General features: G+C 37.5%; 1 protein-coding gene and 2 long non-coding RNA genes across 9 annotated transcripts; 2 read left to right on the top strand and 1 right to left on the bottom strand.

Moving 5' to 3' along the window:
* Nucleotides 1-120: 120 nt before the first annotated feature.
* LOC105131758 (uncharacterized) lies at nt 121-14,210 on the bottom strand. Of its 7 annotated transcripts, none has more exons than XM_011034894.1 (5): nt 13,766-14,061; nt 13,269-13,682; nt 12,784-13,204; nt 7,336-8,486; nt 121-443 (listed from the first exon to the last, which is right to left on the bottom strand). In XM_011034894.1, coding segments are annotated over exons 1-5 (2,151 nt in total). In that variant the 5' UTR covers nt 13,767-14,061; the 3' UTR covers nt 121-279. The 7 variants fall into 7 exon arrangements, with proteins under 7 accessions (XP_011033196.1, XP_011033197.1, XP_011033199.1 ...); XM_011034893.1 differs by lacking the exons at nt 121-443; nt 7,336-8,486 and adding exons at nt 7,063-7,314; nt 11,403-12,752 and having other exon boundaries at nt 12,829-13,204; nt 13,766-14,062; XM_011034892.1 differs by lacking the exons at nt 121-443; nt 7,336-8,486 and adding exons at nt 7,063-7,314; nt 11,403-12,760 and having other exon boundaries at nt 12,837-13,204; nt 13,766-14,062.
* LOC105131760 (uncharacterized) lies at nt 935-12,165 on the top strand. Its single transcript, XR_843494.1, has 3 exons — nt 935-965; nt 1,611-1,614; nt 12,083-12,165. It is a non-coding gene; the product is annotated as an uncharacterized LOC105131760 (long non-coding RNA).
* LOC105131759 (uncharacterized) lies at nt 2,363-11,144 on the top strand. Its single transcript, XR_843493.1, has 3 exons — nt 2,363-2,410; nt 9,284-9,342; nt 10,824-11,144. It is a non-coding gene; the product is annotated as an uncharacterized LOC105131759 (long non-coding RNA).
* Nucleotides 14,211-15,096: the final 886 nt, after the last annotated feature.

The raw sequence follows: 15,096 nt of genomic DNA, 5'->3' as shown, positions 1-15,096 counted from the left end.
AGAGGATCTAGAGCCTCCTGCTGAGCTAAAACAAACGGTGGCTCTTGGACATCTTTGTCCCTACGAAGGCTCACAGAAACAACAAACTACCAATTATTTTTATTAAAATAAAATATTTCATTTCCAATTTTAATAAAATAGCATCCATTGTTCAGAATCACAAATGCGTAAATAGAAACAGAGATAATAATCCTCTGTCTAGCAACTGCCAACAATCATAACCCAAAAATAAGAAAAAAGCCAACAACTGCAATCCAATTACCATATTAATGACTCATATCATTCCCCTCTTTCACTGTGGACGATAAAACTGCAGTTAGGATCAGTACATTCAAGGGCCAAGTCATCGCAAGGCTCACCACAAGAATCGCATGACTGTGGACGATAATCCCCTGTCTTGACGACCAAAGCAAGAGGGTGATTAGGATACGTGCGAACGCCCCCTAGCTTGACGTATGGGTATTTCCCGAGAGCACATTCAGGATGAGCATCGAAGTCGCATTTCTCACAACGGTAGAACCAGAGCTTTGGGTCTCTATCTTTTTCACAAATTAAACAGGAAGGCTGGTAGTCATTTGCATTAATATAGGTGAGGAAGAGAGGATGGTCATCATGCTCGAGTCTTGCTTTATATGGCACTGTAGCACATTTCATACCAAGGCTGAAATCGCAAACCACACATTTAAAAAATACCTTCGATTCTTCACTGACACAACAGCCACTGCAAGGGGGAACATTCTCTCCGTCATCTGCAAGCAAAGGGGGAAGCCCGCGACCTCCAATATTGCAACGGAGAATATTCTTTCTGTCCGCTGGAAGATAAAGGGGATGCTCATGACCTCCATGTTTAAAAGAATCTTTCAATGATTTGAAGCATCGGACATCAATGGAGAGTCCACATACATCACATGTGTACCTGAGCCCACGAGAAGTTTGATTACACAAATCACAGTAGAACGGATCATGTTCCCATCGCTTCCATGAAAGAATCAGTTGGTTTTCGTGATATCGCCACTTTTTTCGCCTGGGTAATTCTATGCAGGTTTCGTCAAGAAAGAAATTACAACTGGCACAACTATAAAATGGAGTTGAGATTGGTAACATGCACCCATCACACTTTAGATCATCATCAACCTTGTCACTAAGGATTAGGTTATGTTGATGACTGAAATGCTCGATCTCTTCAATTATTCTCTCCTCTCCATGCTTGATCTCACGGACAACGCGAAAGCTAGGTTCCATAAATTGATCATCAACAGTCACACTTTGCCCTTCTTCGTTTTCTTCTACAATCTCTGTTGCAGAATCGCCATATTCTCTGCTACAATTCACGTGAGCAACGAAGTCACAGTCTGGGCAATAGTAAACTCCGTACTCTGTGTCAACTTCCCGACTGCAAATTCCACAGTACTTGTTTATAGATTCGATGTATTGTTGAGGATGATAGGTGTGGATGACTCGGGGATGATGATGCAGTGCTAGTTTAAGGGTGACTGGCAATGAAATGCATTCTTCGTGGACCAAGAGTTGGCACAAGGTGCACATGAAAGGGGAGTCATCTCCATCAGTGCCGCATGCATTGCAAGTGAAAGAGATTGATTTTAATGAAGGTGAATTTAGCAGGCTTCTAAATTGATGCCCCTGATCCTGATCAGCTGCATAAACGCATGGTGGAAAAGCACATTTGATATGGAGGTTGAATTCGCACACAAAACAGCAGTAAGCAAAACTCTCATAGCAAGTTTCTTTGCAAAAACTACAGATCATGTGATGATTTGGCAGTAGACGAAGAGGGTGTTCCGGATGAATTTGCCTCTTGATCTCTGGGGGTAGCTCAGCACACTTCTTGTGAAGAAAGACGTTGCAAGAAGTGCAACTATAGATTGGACCAGACATTGGTTCCTTGCACACAGAGCACACAACTCCTTCACCATCATATTCTTGCTCTTCATTCAAAATCAATGGATGATCCTTGTGAGCAAATTGATGTGCCTGAATATCAACTTCCAAAAAACCCGGTTGAAAAGCACATTTGATATCAAGATCAAACTTGCAGAAAGAACAATGGTAAACAAAACTCTTGCAAATTTTGTTGCACCGATTACAACGGCATTCTCCTCCATATGGTGGCTTTGACAATAGATGGAGAGGGTGTTGACGATGAATGCGCCGCTTGATCTCACGGGGCAGCTCGGCGCATTTCTTGTGAAGAAAGAAGTAACAAGAGGTGCAACTGTAGCGAGGACCCCCTATAGGTCCCTCGCATCCAGAGCAAATAACTAGTTCACAACTATATTCGAGAACTTGATTAATGAGGATCAATGGATGATCTGGGTGGCTAAAATGTTCAACCTCCATGTCTCTGACTCTCTCAGAAGACAGAGCTGGAAATGAGAGGTGTTGAGCCAAGGCAAGACTTAGGCAGGCCAAATTGAAGCTGCCGAATATATATGTTATCGAAATGGAAAGGCAAATAAAAGTTGAGTGCTGCTAGTATTCAATACCTTACCTTCTGAACTGAAGCTTGACCTCTTCACCGACGACGGCTAATTAAATAATTACAGCTGCTCACTGCTACATTACAGATCAACCAACGAGATCCAGAAAACAGTGATTTCCCATTAAGATCGGATACCAAAATTCAAAGAAGCCCGAAAAGGAAGGAAGGGTGTTATCTGCAAGGATGGGGTGGGAAGAAGATCATGGTGATAGCTACAGGCTCTTCTATACGTGTAGATGGTATTATATAGGCAGGTGAGTAAGAAGACACTTTCCTCTTGCTTTTCTGGTTGGAGTGGAAGACTCGTTGACTTGAGCTGGGTCTCGTCAACTTCATGTTACTGGATCATGTCCATTGCTTAGTATTCTATTGGATTGGTCCATTGCTTAGTTAATGGATCAAGTCCGTATAATAAGTTGTTAATGAAATAAAAAATAGTATTTCAAGTTTATTTCAAGAAAATAAGAAATTGAGAACTAACTCTCTAAAAATACACTTATATTTTTAAGGGGTTGGATGACCTCTCATCCACCTCTTTTTTTTTTAAATATATTATAATTTTTGTTTAACAAAACTATATGTCACTGCCCCCGCACTATACTTAATGTAAAAAACATAATTTTCATTAGTATTATAAATGATTAGTTGACAAGAGGGAGTTTAAGCTTCTGATCAATGATTTTGCTGGTAGCAGGATGAAGAACAAAGGACGTCGAATGGATTTATTATCTAGATAAGCGTATGTGCAAGGGAATAATATCAGTTCGGTTCTCTGCTCGGATTTGAAATGGGCCTCAAGACATGAACAAGGAATTCTTATGAACAAGAAATGGGCCACAATAATTACAATTGGGCTTGGCATTATCATGGAAACCAATCATTGGCCTGAAAACATTGAAGTGGCATTAGACTTGACTTATGTGAGAGATGACAGAAAATAATTGGCAAATAATATGCTGGGGTGAAATTAATTTTTTCTAAATAATATTATTAATATTATTTTTGAAAAATTAACTAGATTTGAAATGGACCTCATTTCCAGCCTTAAGATATGAGCAAGGAATTCTTATGACAAAAATACTTGTTTTACTCCCTCCACAATAATTACTTGGATTTGAAGGCCGGTTGTGATCCAATTGGGCTTGGCATCATCAAGCAAACCAATTATTGGCCTGAAAACATTGAAGAAGCATTAGACTTGACCTATGTGAGAAATGGCAGAACGTTAAATTAATTTTTTTAAAATATATATACAGGTATTATTAATGTTTTTTTTTTCGTAAAAATTTAAATTGTACGGGGTTGATCTCTGATTTAATTAATTTAATAAGTTTAAAAATAATTTAAATAACTGATAAAAATATAATTTGATTTTAAAAAAAATCTCTATTAATTTTTTTTTTATTAATGTTAATAAGTATTTTTTGTTGTTATTGATGTTATTGTCAGGATGACTACGAAGAAGAAGAACAAACAGGCCATATAGTCTATTTTAGCCTTGAAAAATACCAAAACGAAAATGATGCTTAACAGGGCAGCACCATTTGCCTAGCTAGTTTTTGGATGGTTTATTTATTTATTTATTTATTCCGGTTTTGGCATTTTATTATCAAATCGTCTCATCACAAATAATTAGCATACAAGATGGTGATCCTTTAAATCTTCAATGTTTGAAATAGCAATAACAAGAATTCCGTTCTTTAAATTTACTTGAGATATATTGGAGATATGATAAATATTATTTTTAAAAATATTTTTTATTTAAAAATATATTAAAATAGTATATTTAAAAAAAAATATTTTAATATTATTATATTAAAACGATAAGAAAACATAAAAAAAAACTTAATTTAAAATAGAAAAAAAATAAAATTTAACAAAAGACAGTTCAAGCTCAATATCAAATCAAATGGGCACTAAAACTTAGATAACGATGGTACGGCAATTATGGAAAAAGATAGAGTTCTTTAATTAAATAGATAATTAATTAAATGCTTGTTTACATTACACACACACACACAAAGTATACTAATAGAAATAAAGTGCCCCTTAACATTGTATTCCTGTATTAGATGGGTTAGGCTAGCTTTTCCAAACCTAGCTTAATTTCCCAAGCCTTTCTAAGAGATTAGACCTAGCCCACGTTAGTAAAATAGGGTTTGGATTAAAAGAAAACAGGCCGAGCTATAGGTGTTAGCCATAGATGAGGGTTAGTGATGCTGGGACAAAATAGAGAGGCAAGGGATAACTACCACCATAATTAAAAAGAAAATTATGTAGCATTCCTTTAAATATTACTAAAACTCTGGGCCAAATAAATCCGTATTTTTTAAAAATAACTAAATCTTAACTATCACCATAATATATTATGTAAATAAACTACTAAAAAAAAATTCATGATTATATGAAATCCATTATGACTTTAGCTCCTGCATTATTTTTCTCGAAATAAAAACAACTCAGATTTTAGTTGAAATCGTTCTTGTCTAGATCATAAGGACACGTCGGAGAAGATCATTTATCTTGGAATTAAATTATATAATTAGAGATATAAAAAAAATTGAAAACACATTCTCTTATATATCACATTTCATCAAGTTGATTAACTACAAACAATAAAATTCAGATTAAATAGATATAATTTATACATATAAATATATAAAAATAACTTAACTATGCATTATTTTTTTCCCTCGTCTAATTTAAACTATAAATTCAAAAACTAATGTTAACCATTTCTCCTTAAAAAGCCCCCGACCTTAAAGTCTCCATTGTCATTCATTCCTATTTGGTTTTCTAGATTTTATAATGCAGAGAGAGATGGGAAAGGAAGAAGATCATGCGCGTAATATTCCCTTTCCAAATTAATTACAGGTTTTTTTAAAAAAAAAAACTATGTAAACAAATGTCTTTATCAGATCGGATTGGTCCATTTCTTAGTTAATGGATCATGTCCATATAATAATTTAACAATGAATACAATATAAAATAAAAGATGAAAATGAAGAATAGTATTAGAAACTATTAGTCTTGAGAGGAGCTATCTTGAGTGGAGTTAGGATCTTAATTCAAATATTCATATTGATCTTCTCATGTTATTTCATATCACATTTTTCATGTTTACTACCCCCAAATTATTAAATTAAAATTAAAATAACATCGATTATATATAATAAAAATAAAAATTTAACTATTTATTGTTTAAAACATGTCAAGTAAAATTTATAGTATTATAAATCATAAGGTAACAATTGAATGCATTTAAAAAAATGCAGGAGAAACTAAAAATAATAATTGTTCGTTAAAAAATAATAGTTGAAAAGAAAACTATAACCTTATTCAAACTAAAACTAAAATTTTGATGTTAATTTAAAAAAAACACTTTTAATAAATTTTGTATTAATTTAATAAATTAATAAAGAAATATATAATATATATTTAGTTATCTAATTCTACACTAAATGGGCTTAAGAAGGGCAAAAAAAAATGGTTTAGCGCATGTTCCAGGAGGCCCAGCACGCCAATCAACACATGCGAGTATGTTTGGGCTTCATTTCTTATTCTTTTTCTTATTATTATTATTATTTAAACGGGAGCACTTTTTAAAGTAACCATCCGGTACCTTTTTTTATAGTGACAAATTAAAACACGCCACCTATTTGTTTCACCGTAGAGAAACTCTAGAGGCTGGAAATCACTGGAAAATTGCTCCCCTCTCTTTTAACACAAAACATCATTTCTTTCATTTAAAAACACTTAGAAACACCCCGTAAACATAACCTCTAAATAATAGAGAGTGTGTGTGTGAGCTTCTATTATACTATTATTCAATCATTAAGAAAATATATACAGATTATATTCTCTCTTATTTTCTGTTTTTCATTTTTTCTCAAATAAAACCACAAAAACTATCTAGACTTGTAATATTTTATTAGTTGATTTAGAATTTTTTATCTATTTAGTTAAAAAAATTATCTTGTGTAGGATTTTTTCAATATATAAACACTATAATATTATATTTTAATTAGACAATTATGCTTTTAATGTTGTAATTTTACTTAACTCTAATTATGTATTACTTTTTTTGCAGCTAAAAAAAAAAGCAGTAGAAGTTTCAAAAGCATTAATTATTTTTTTTAGACTACCCATTAATCAGGCTGAAAAATAATTAAATTGGGTTTGAATTTGTTTAAATTAAAAATCAATCAGGTTCTAACCAAATAATCGAAATGGAATTTGAGCCTCTAAATCCCTTCCTTCGTGGTTTTGAAATTAGATAAAGAAGTTGGAGGCTTATTCCTATTCTTCTTAAGAAGAAAAATAGCAAAAACATGAATTAACTTACTCTTTTCATGATATATCTTATTAAATGACAAAGCTATCGAATGCCCTTGAGGTATTCGTTTTAAATATTATTTAAATACATTTATTTAATATTAGATTGTGTTAAGGAAATAAAAATTAAATATTTGAATGAAAATAAATGATATCAGTTAGACAATTGTAATTTTATATGACAATATTTCTATGCATTTACAATAAAATCTATAACAAAAATGTAAAAGCAGAATTTATGGAGAGCTTCCTGCTAAGCTAAAAAAATGGTGGGATGGAAGGACAGGCATCTTTGTCACTACGAAGGCTCAAAGAAACAACAAACTACCTTCAAGGACAGTTTTAATGAAATAGCATCTTTTATTATTCAGAAAAAAAGAGTGATCTCATCTGCGAAAATAGAAACAGAGATAATAAGTATGAAGCCACATGCATCCATTCACCCCAATTACCGTATTAATGGATCAATGCATTGCCATCTTTTCCTGTGAAAACGCCCCCTAGCTTGACGTATGGGTTTCTCCCAAGAGCACATTCTGGATGAGCATCGAAGTCGCATTTCTCACAACGGTAGAACCAGAGCTTTGGGTCTCTATCTTTTTCACAAATTATGCAGGAAGGCTGGTAGTCATTTGCATTAATATAGGTGAGGAAGAGAGGATGGTCATCATACTCGTGTCTTGCTTTATATGGCAGTGTAGCACATTTCATACCGAGCTTGAAATCGCAAACCACACATTTCAAAAATACCTTTGATTCTTCACTCACACAACAGCCACTGCAATGGGGAATATTCTCTCTGTCATCTGCAAGCAAAGGGGGAAGCCCGTGATCTCCAATATGGCACCGGAGGATATGCTTTCTGCCTGCGGGAAGATAGAGGGGATGCTCATGACCTCCATGTTTAGTGGAATCTTTCAATGATTTGAAGCATCGGACATCAATGCAGAGTCCACATACATCACATTTGTACCTGAGGCCCCGAAAATATTGCCTACACATACAACAGTAGTACCGATTATGTACCCCTCGGATCCATGAAAGAATGAGTTGGTTTTCGTGATATTGCCACTTTTTTCGCCTGGGTAATTCTATGCACGTTTTGTCAAGAAAGAAATTACAACTGGCACAACAATAAAATGGAGTTGAGATTGGTAACATGCACCCATCACACTTTAGATCATCATCAGCCTTGTCAATAAGGATTAGGTTATGTTGATGACTGAAATGTTCGATCTCTTCAATTATTCTCTCATCTCCATGCTTGATCTCACGGACAACGCGAAAGCTAGGTTCCTTGAATTGATCATCAACAGTCACACTTTGCCCTTCTTCGTTTTCTTCTACAATCTCTGTTGCAGAATCGCCATATTCTCTACTACAATACACGTGTGCAACGAAGTCACAGTCTGGGCAATAGTAAACTCCGTATTCTGTGTCCACTTCCCGACAGCAAATTCCACAGTACTTCTTTATAGATTTGATACATTGTTGATGTTGATAGGTGTGGATGATTTGGGGGTGATGGTGTAGTGCCGTTTTAAGGGTGCGTGGCAATGAAATGCATTCTTCGTGGACCACGAGCTGACACATGGTGCACCCGAATGGGGAGTCATCTCCATCTGTGCCGCATGCATTGCAAGTGAAGGAGATTGAGTTTAGTGAAAGTGGATTCAGGAGGCGTCTAAATTGATGCCCCTGATCCTGATCAGCTTCATAAATGCACGGTGGAAAAGCACATTTGATATGGAGGTTGAATTCGCACACAAAACAGCAGTAAACAAAACTCTCATAGCAAGTTTCGTTGCAAAAATTACAGATCGTATCATGATTTGGCAGGAGACGAAGAGGATGTTCTGGATGCAAGTGCCGATTGATCTCTGGGGGTAGCTCAGCACACTTCTTGTGAAGAAAGAAGTTGCAAGAAGTGCAACTATAGCTAGGACCCGACATTGGTTCCTTGCACACAGAGCACATAACTCCTTCACCATGATATTCTTGCTCTTCATTCAAAATCAATGGATGATCCTTGTGGGCAAATTGATGTGCCTGACTATCAACATCAAAAAAACCCGGTGGAAAAGCACATTTGATATCAAGATCAAATTTACAGAAAGAACAATGGTAAACAAAACTGTTGCAAGTTTTGTCGCACCGATCACAAAAGCATCCTGTACTGTAATGAGATGGTGGCTTTGCCAGTAGATGAAGACGGTGTCTAGGATGAATGCGCCGCTTGATCTCAAGGGGCAGCTCGGCGCATTTCTTATGAAGAAAGAAGTAGCAAGAGGTGCAACTGTAGCAAGGACCCCATATTGGTCCCTCGCATCCGGAGCAAATAACTAGTTCACAACTATATTCGAGAACTTGATTAACGAGGATCGATGGATGATCTGGGTGGCTAAAATGTTCAACCTCCATGGCTCTGGCTCTCTCAGTTGAGCCAAGGCAAGACTTAGGTAGGCCAAATCGAAGCTGCCGAATATATATGTTATCGAAATGGAAAGGCAAATAAAAGTTAAGTGCTACTAGAATTCAACCGTCGGAAAACCCCAAATTCAAAGAAGCCCAAATTGGAAGGAAGGGTGTTACCTTTAAGAAGAGGCGGGTAGAAGATCACGAGGAAAGCTACAGGCTCCTTTGATTAGGTTTTGTCACTAAGGATTAGGTTATGTTGATTACTGAAATGCTCGATCTCTTCAAATATTCTCTCCTCTCCATGCTTGATCTCACGGACAACGCGAAAGCTAGGTTCCATAAATTGATCATCAACAGTCACACTTTGCCCTTCTTCGTTTTCTTCTACAATCTCTGTTGCAGAATCGCCATATTCTCTGCTACAATTCACGTGAGCAACGAAGTCAGTCTGGGCAATAGTAAACTCCGTACTCTGTGTCAACTTCCCGACTGCAAATTCCACAGTACTTGTTTATAGTTTCGATGCATTGTTGAGGATGATAGGTGTGGATGACTCGGGGATGATGATGCAGTGCTAGTTTAAGGGTGACTGGCAGTGAAATGCATTCTTCGTGGACCAAGAGTTGGCACAAGGTGCACACTAATGGAGAGTCATCTCCATCGGTGCCGCATGCATTGCAAGTGAACGAGATTGATTTGAATGAAAGTGGATTCAGCAGGCTTCCAAATTGATGCCCCTGATCCTGATCAGCTGCATAAACGCATGGTGGAAAAGCACATTTGATATGGAGGTTGAATTCGCACACAAAACAGCAGTAAGCAAAACTCTCATAGCAAGTTTCTTTGCAAAAACTACAGATCACGTGATGATTTGGCAGTAGACGAAGAGGGTGTTCCGGATGAATGTGCCTCTTGATCTCTGGGGGTAGCTCAGCACTCTTCTTGTGAAGAAAGACGTTGCAAGAAGTGCAACTATAGCTTGGACCAGGCATTGGTTCCTTGCACACAGAGCACAGAACTCCTTCACCATGATATTCTTGCTCTTCATTCAAAATCAATGGATGATCCTTGTGGGCAAATTGATGTGCCTGACTATCGACTTCCAAAAAACCCGGTTGAAAAGCACATTTGATATCAAGATCAAACTTACAGAAAGAACTATGGTAAACAAAACTCTAGCAAGTTTTGTTGCACCGATTACAATAGCATTCTGTGTAATGAGATGGTGGCTTTGACAGTAGATGGAGAGGGTGTCTACGATGAATGCGCCGCTTGATCTCACGCGGCAGCTCGGCGCAGTTCTTGTGAAGAAAGAAGTAGCAAGAGGTGCAACTGTAGCAAGGACCCCACACAGGTCCCTCGCATCCAGCACAAATAACTCGTTCACAACTATATTCGAGGACCTGATTAATGAGTATCAATGGATGATCTGGGTGGCTAAAATGTTCGACCTCCATGTCTCTGGTTCTCTCAGAAGGCAGAGCAGGAAATGAGGGGTGTTGAGCCAAGGCAAGACTTAGATAGGCCAAATCGAAGCTGCCGAATATATATATGTTATCGAAATGGAAAGGCAAATAAAAGTTGAGTGCTGCTAGTATTCAATACCTCACCTTCTGAACTGAAACTTGACCTCTTCACTGACAGGTAATTAAATAATTACAGCTGCTTACTGCTACATTACAGATCAACCTACGAGATCCAGAACACAGTGATTTCCCATTAAGATCGGATACCAATCAATTGCTGGGGAAGCATTTTTCTTCCCTCTTCCCCTTTATCAAAGATTATGGGACAGAGAACCGAAACGAAAAATAATTCAAAGGACCCAAGATTCAAAGAAGCCTAAAAACGAAGGAAGGGTGTTACCTGTAAGGAGGAGGCGGGTAGAAGATCACGAGGAAAACTATCTATTTGTGCAGATGATATTATTGAAGCATGTGAATAAGAAGAATCTTTACTTTTCTGGTTGGAGAAGAAGACTCGTTCACTTGAGGTGGGTCTCCTGAACTTCTTATTATTGAAGCACGTGAATGAGAAGACACTTTCCCCTTTATTTTCTGGTTGGAGGAGAAGCCTCGTTGACTTGAGTTGGGTCTCCTCAACCATAGACCCGCAATCCAATTACAATAATGACTTAAAGCATTGCCATCTTTTCCTGTGGACGATAAAATTGCAGTCAGTATCAGTACATTCAAGGGCCAAGTCATCGCAAGGCTCACCACAAGTATCGCATGCTGGATAATCCTCTGTCTTGACGACCAAAGCAAGAGGGTGAGGGTGTTTATGATATGTTCTAACCCCCCCTGGCTTGACATATGGGTATTTCCCGAGAGCACATTCAGGATGAGCATCGAAGTCGCATTCCTCACAACGGTAGAACCAGAGCTTCGGGTCTCTATCTTTTTCACAAATTATGCAGGAAGGCTGGTAGTCATTTGCATTAATATAGGTAAGGAAGAGAGGATGGTCATCATACTCGTGTCTTGCTTTATATGGCAGTGTAGCACATTTCATACCAAGGCTGAAATCGCAAACCACACATTTAAAAAATACCTTCGATTCTTCACTGACACAACAGCCACTGCAAGGGGGAACATTCTCTCCGTCATCTGCAAGCAAAGGGGGAAGCCCGTGATCTCCATTATTACAACGGAGAATATTCTTTCTGCCCGCTGGAAGATAAAGGGGATGCTCATGACCTCCATGTTTAAAAGAATCTTTCAATGATTTGAAGCATCGGACATCAATGCAGAGTCCACATATACCACAACGGTAGCAGAGCCCACGAAAATCTTGCTTGCACACGCTACACTTGCACAGATTATGCACCCCTGGGCTCCATGAAAGAATCAGTTGGTTTTCGTGATATCGCCACTTTTTTCGCCCGGGTAATTCTATGCACGTTTTGTCAAGAAAGAAATTACAACTGGCACAACGATAAAATGGAGTTGAGATTGGTAACATGCACCCATCACACTTTAGATCATCACCAACCTTGTCATTAAGGATTAGGTTATGTTGATGACAGAAATGCTCGATCTCTTCAATTATTCTCTCTTCTCCATGCTTGATCTCACGGACAACGCGAAAGCTAGGTTTCATGAGTTGATCATCAACAGTCACACAATGCCCTTCTTCGTTTTCTCCTCCAGTCTCTGTTGCAGAAACGCCATATTCTCTACTACAGTTCACGTGTGCAACGAAGTCACAGTCTGGGCAATAGTAAACTCCGTAATTTGAGTCAACTTCCCGAAGGCAAATTCCACAGTACTTGTTTATAGATTCGATGCATTGTTGAAGTTGATATGTGTGGATGATTTGGGGATGATGGTGCAGTGCTGTTTTAAGGGTGCCTGGCAATGAAATGCATTCTTCGTGGACCACGAGATGGCACAAGGTGCACATGAAAGGGGAGCCATCTCCATCTGTGCCACATGCATTGCAGGTGAAGGAGATTGATTTGAATGAAAGTGGATTCAGTAGGCGTCTAAATCGATGCCTTTGATCCTGATCAGCTGCATAAATAGGAGATTGATTTGAATGAAAGTGGATTCAGTAGGCGTCTAAATCGATGCCTTTGATCCTGATCAGCTGCATAAACGCATGGGGGAAAAGCACATTTGATATGGAGGTTGAATTCGCACACAAAACAGCAGTAAACAAAACTCTCATAGCAAGTTTCGTTACAAAAATCACACATCGTATCATGATTTGGCAGTAGACGAAGTGGGTGTTCTGGATGAATGTGCCTCTTGATCTCGGGGGGCAGCTCAGCACACTTCTTGTGAAGAAAGAAGTTGCAAGAAGTGCAACTATAGCTAGGACCAGACATTGGTTCCTTGCACACAGGACACACAACTCCTGCACCATGATATTCTAGCTCTTCATTCAAAATCAATGGATGATCCTTGTGGGCAAATTGATGTGCCTGACTATCAACTTCCACAAAACCCGGTTGAAAAGCACATTTGATATCAAGATCAAACTTACAGAAAGAGCAATACTTCCAAAAAACCCGGTTGAAAAGCACATTTGATATCAAGATCAAACTTACAGAAAGAGCAATGGTAAACAAAACTGTTGCAAGTTTTGTCGCACCGATCACAAATGTATTCTCCTCCATATGGTGCCTTTTCCAGTAGATGGAGAGGGTGCTGACGATGAATGCGCCGCTTGATCTCACGGGGCAGCTCGGCGCATTTCTTATGAAGAAAGAAGTAGCAAGAGGTGCAACTGTAGCAAGGACCCCATATAGGTCCCTCGCATCCAGAGCAAATAACTAGTTCACAACTATATTCGAGAACTTGATTAATGAGGATCGATGGATGATCTGGGTGGCTAAAATGTTCAACCTCCATGTCTCTGGCTCTCTCAGAAGGCAGAGCAGGAAATGAGTGGTGTTGAGCCAAGGCAAGACTTAGGGAGGCCAAATCGAAGCTACCGACTATATGTTATCGAAATGGAAAGGCAACTAAACGACTTAGATAGGCCAAATCGAAGCTGCCGAATATATATATGTTATCGAAATGGAAAGGCAAATAAAAGTTGAGTGCTGCTAGTATTCAATACCTCACCTTCTGAACTGAAACTTGACCTCTTCACTGACAGGTAATTAAATAATTACAGCTGCTTACTGCTACATTACAGATCAACCTACGAGATCCAGAACACAGTGATTTCCCATTAAGATCGGATACCAATCAATTGCTGGGGAAGCATTTTTCTTCCCTCTTCCCCTTTATCAAAGATTATGGGACAGAGAACCGAAACGAAAAATAATTCAAAGTACCCAAGATTCAAAGAAGCCTAAAAACGAAGGAAGGGTGTTACCTGTAAGGAAGAGGCGGGTAGAAGATCACGAGGAAAGCTATCTATTTGTGCAGATGATATTATTGAAGCATGCGAATAAGAAGAATCTTTACTTTTCTGGTTGGAGAAGAAGACTCGTTGACTTGAGGTGGGTCTCCTGAACTTATTATTGAAGCACGTGAATAAGAAGACACTTTCCCCTTTATTTTCTGGTTGGAGGAGAAGCCTCGTTGACATGAGTTGGGCCTCCTCAACTTCTTATTACTGGATTGGTCCATTACTGAGTTGGGCCATATAGTCTATTTTAGCCTTGAAAAATACCAAAACGAAAGTGATGCTTAACAGGGCAGCACCATTTGCGTAGCATTTTATTATCTTAAGAGTCTCGTCACAAATAATTAGCATCTCCTCATCGGAATCCTTGAAATGGATTTAGTCTTAATTACAAGATGAACTGTACCAAAAATATCATCCAACCATAAAACAATATATATATATATACTAGAAAATGTTGGTTAAATAAAAAGTAATCTAATGTTGGAAATGGAACACATTCAAGATGGTGATTCTATAAATTTTCAATATTTGAAATAGCAATAATAAGAATTCCGTTCTCTAAATTTATTTAAGATATATTTAGAAATGTAGTAAATATTGCTTTTCAAAATGTTTTTTATTTGAAAATATATTAAAAAAATTATTTTTAACATAGCATATTAAAAATATCTAAAAACACTAAAAAAAATTATTTTAAAACAGAAAAAAAAATTAAATTTTAACAAAATACAGTAAACCTCAATATCAAATCAAATGGCCACTAAAACTTAGATAACAATGGTAGCGGCAATTATGGGAAAAGATAGAGTTCTTTAATTAAATAAATAATGAATTAAATGCTTGTTTACATTACACACACACAAAGCATACTAGTAGAAATAAAGTGTCCCTTGACCTTGTATTCTTGATGGATGGTTTTTGATATCCTTATGCCGAGAAAACGAACATTTGCAAATTGCTGTGGAGCAACGGCATTC

Source organism: Populus euphratica, unplaced genomic scaffold, assembly GCF_000495115.2.
Source record: "Populus euphratica unplaced genomic scaffold, PopEup_1.0 scaffold101.1, whole genome shotgun sequence".
Taxonomy (NCBI): Eukaryota; Viridiplantae; Streptophyta; class Magnoliopsida; order Malpighiales; family Salicaceae; genus Populus; species Populus euphratica.
Note: the sequence above shows the minus strand (reverse complement) of the source record. Positions and strands in the feature narration are given on the sequence as shown.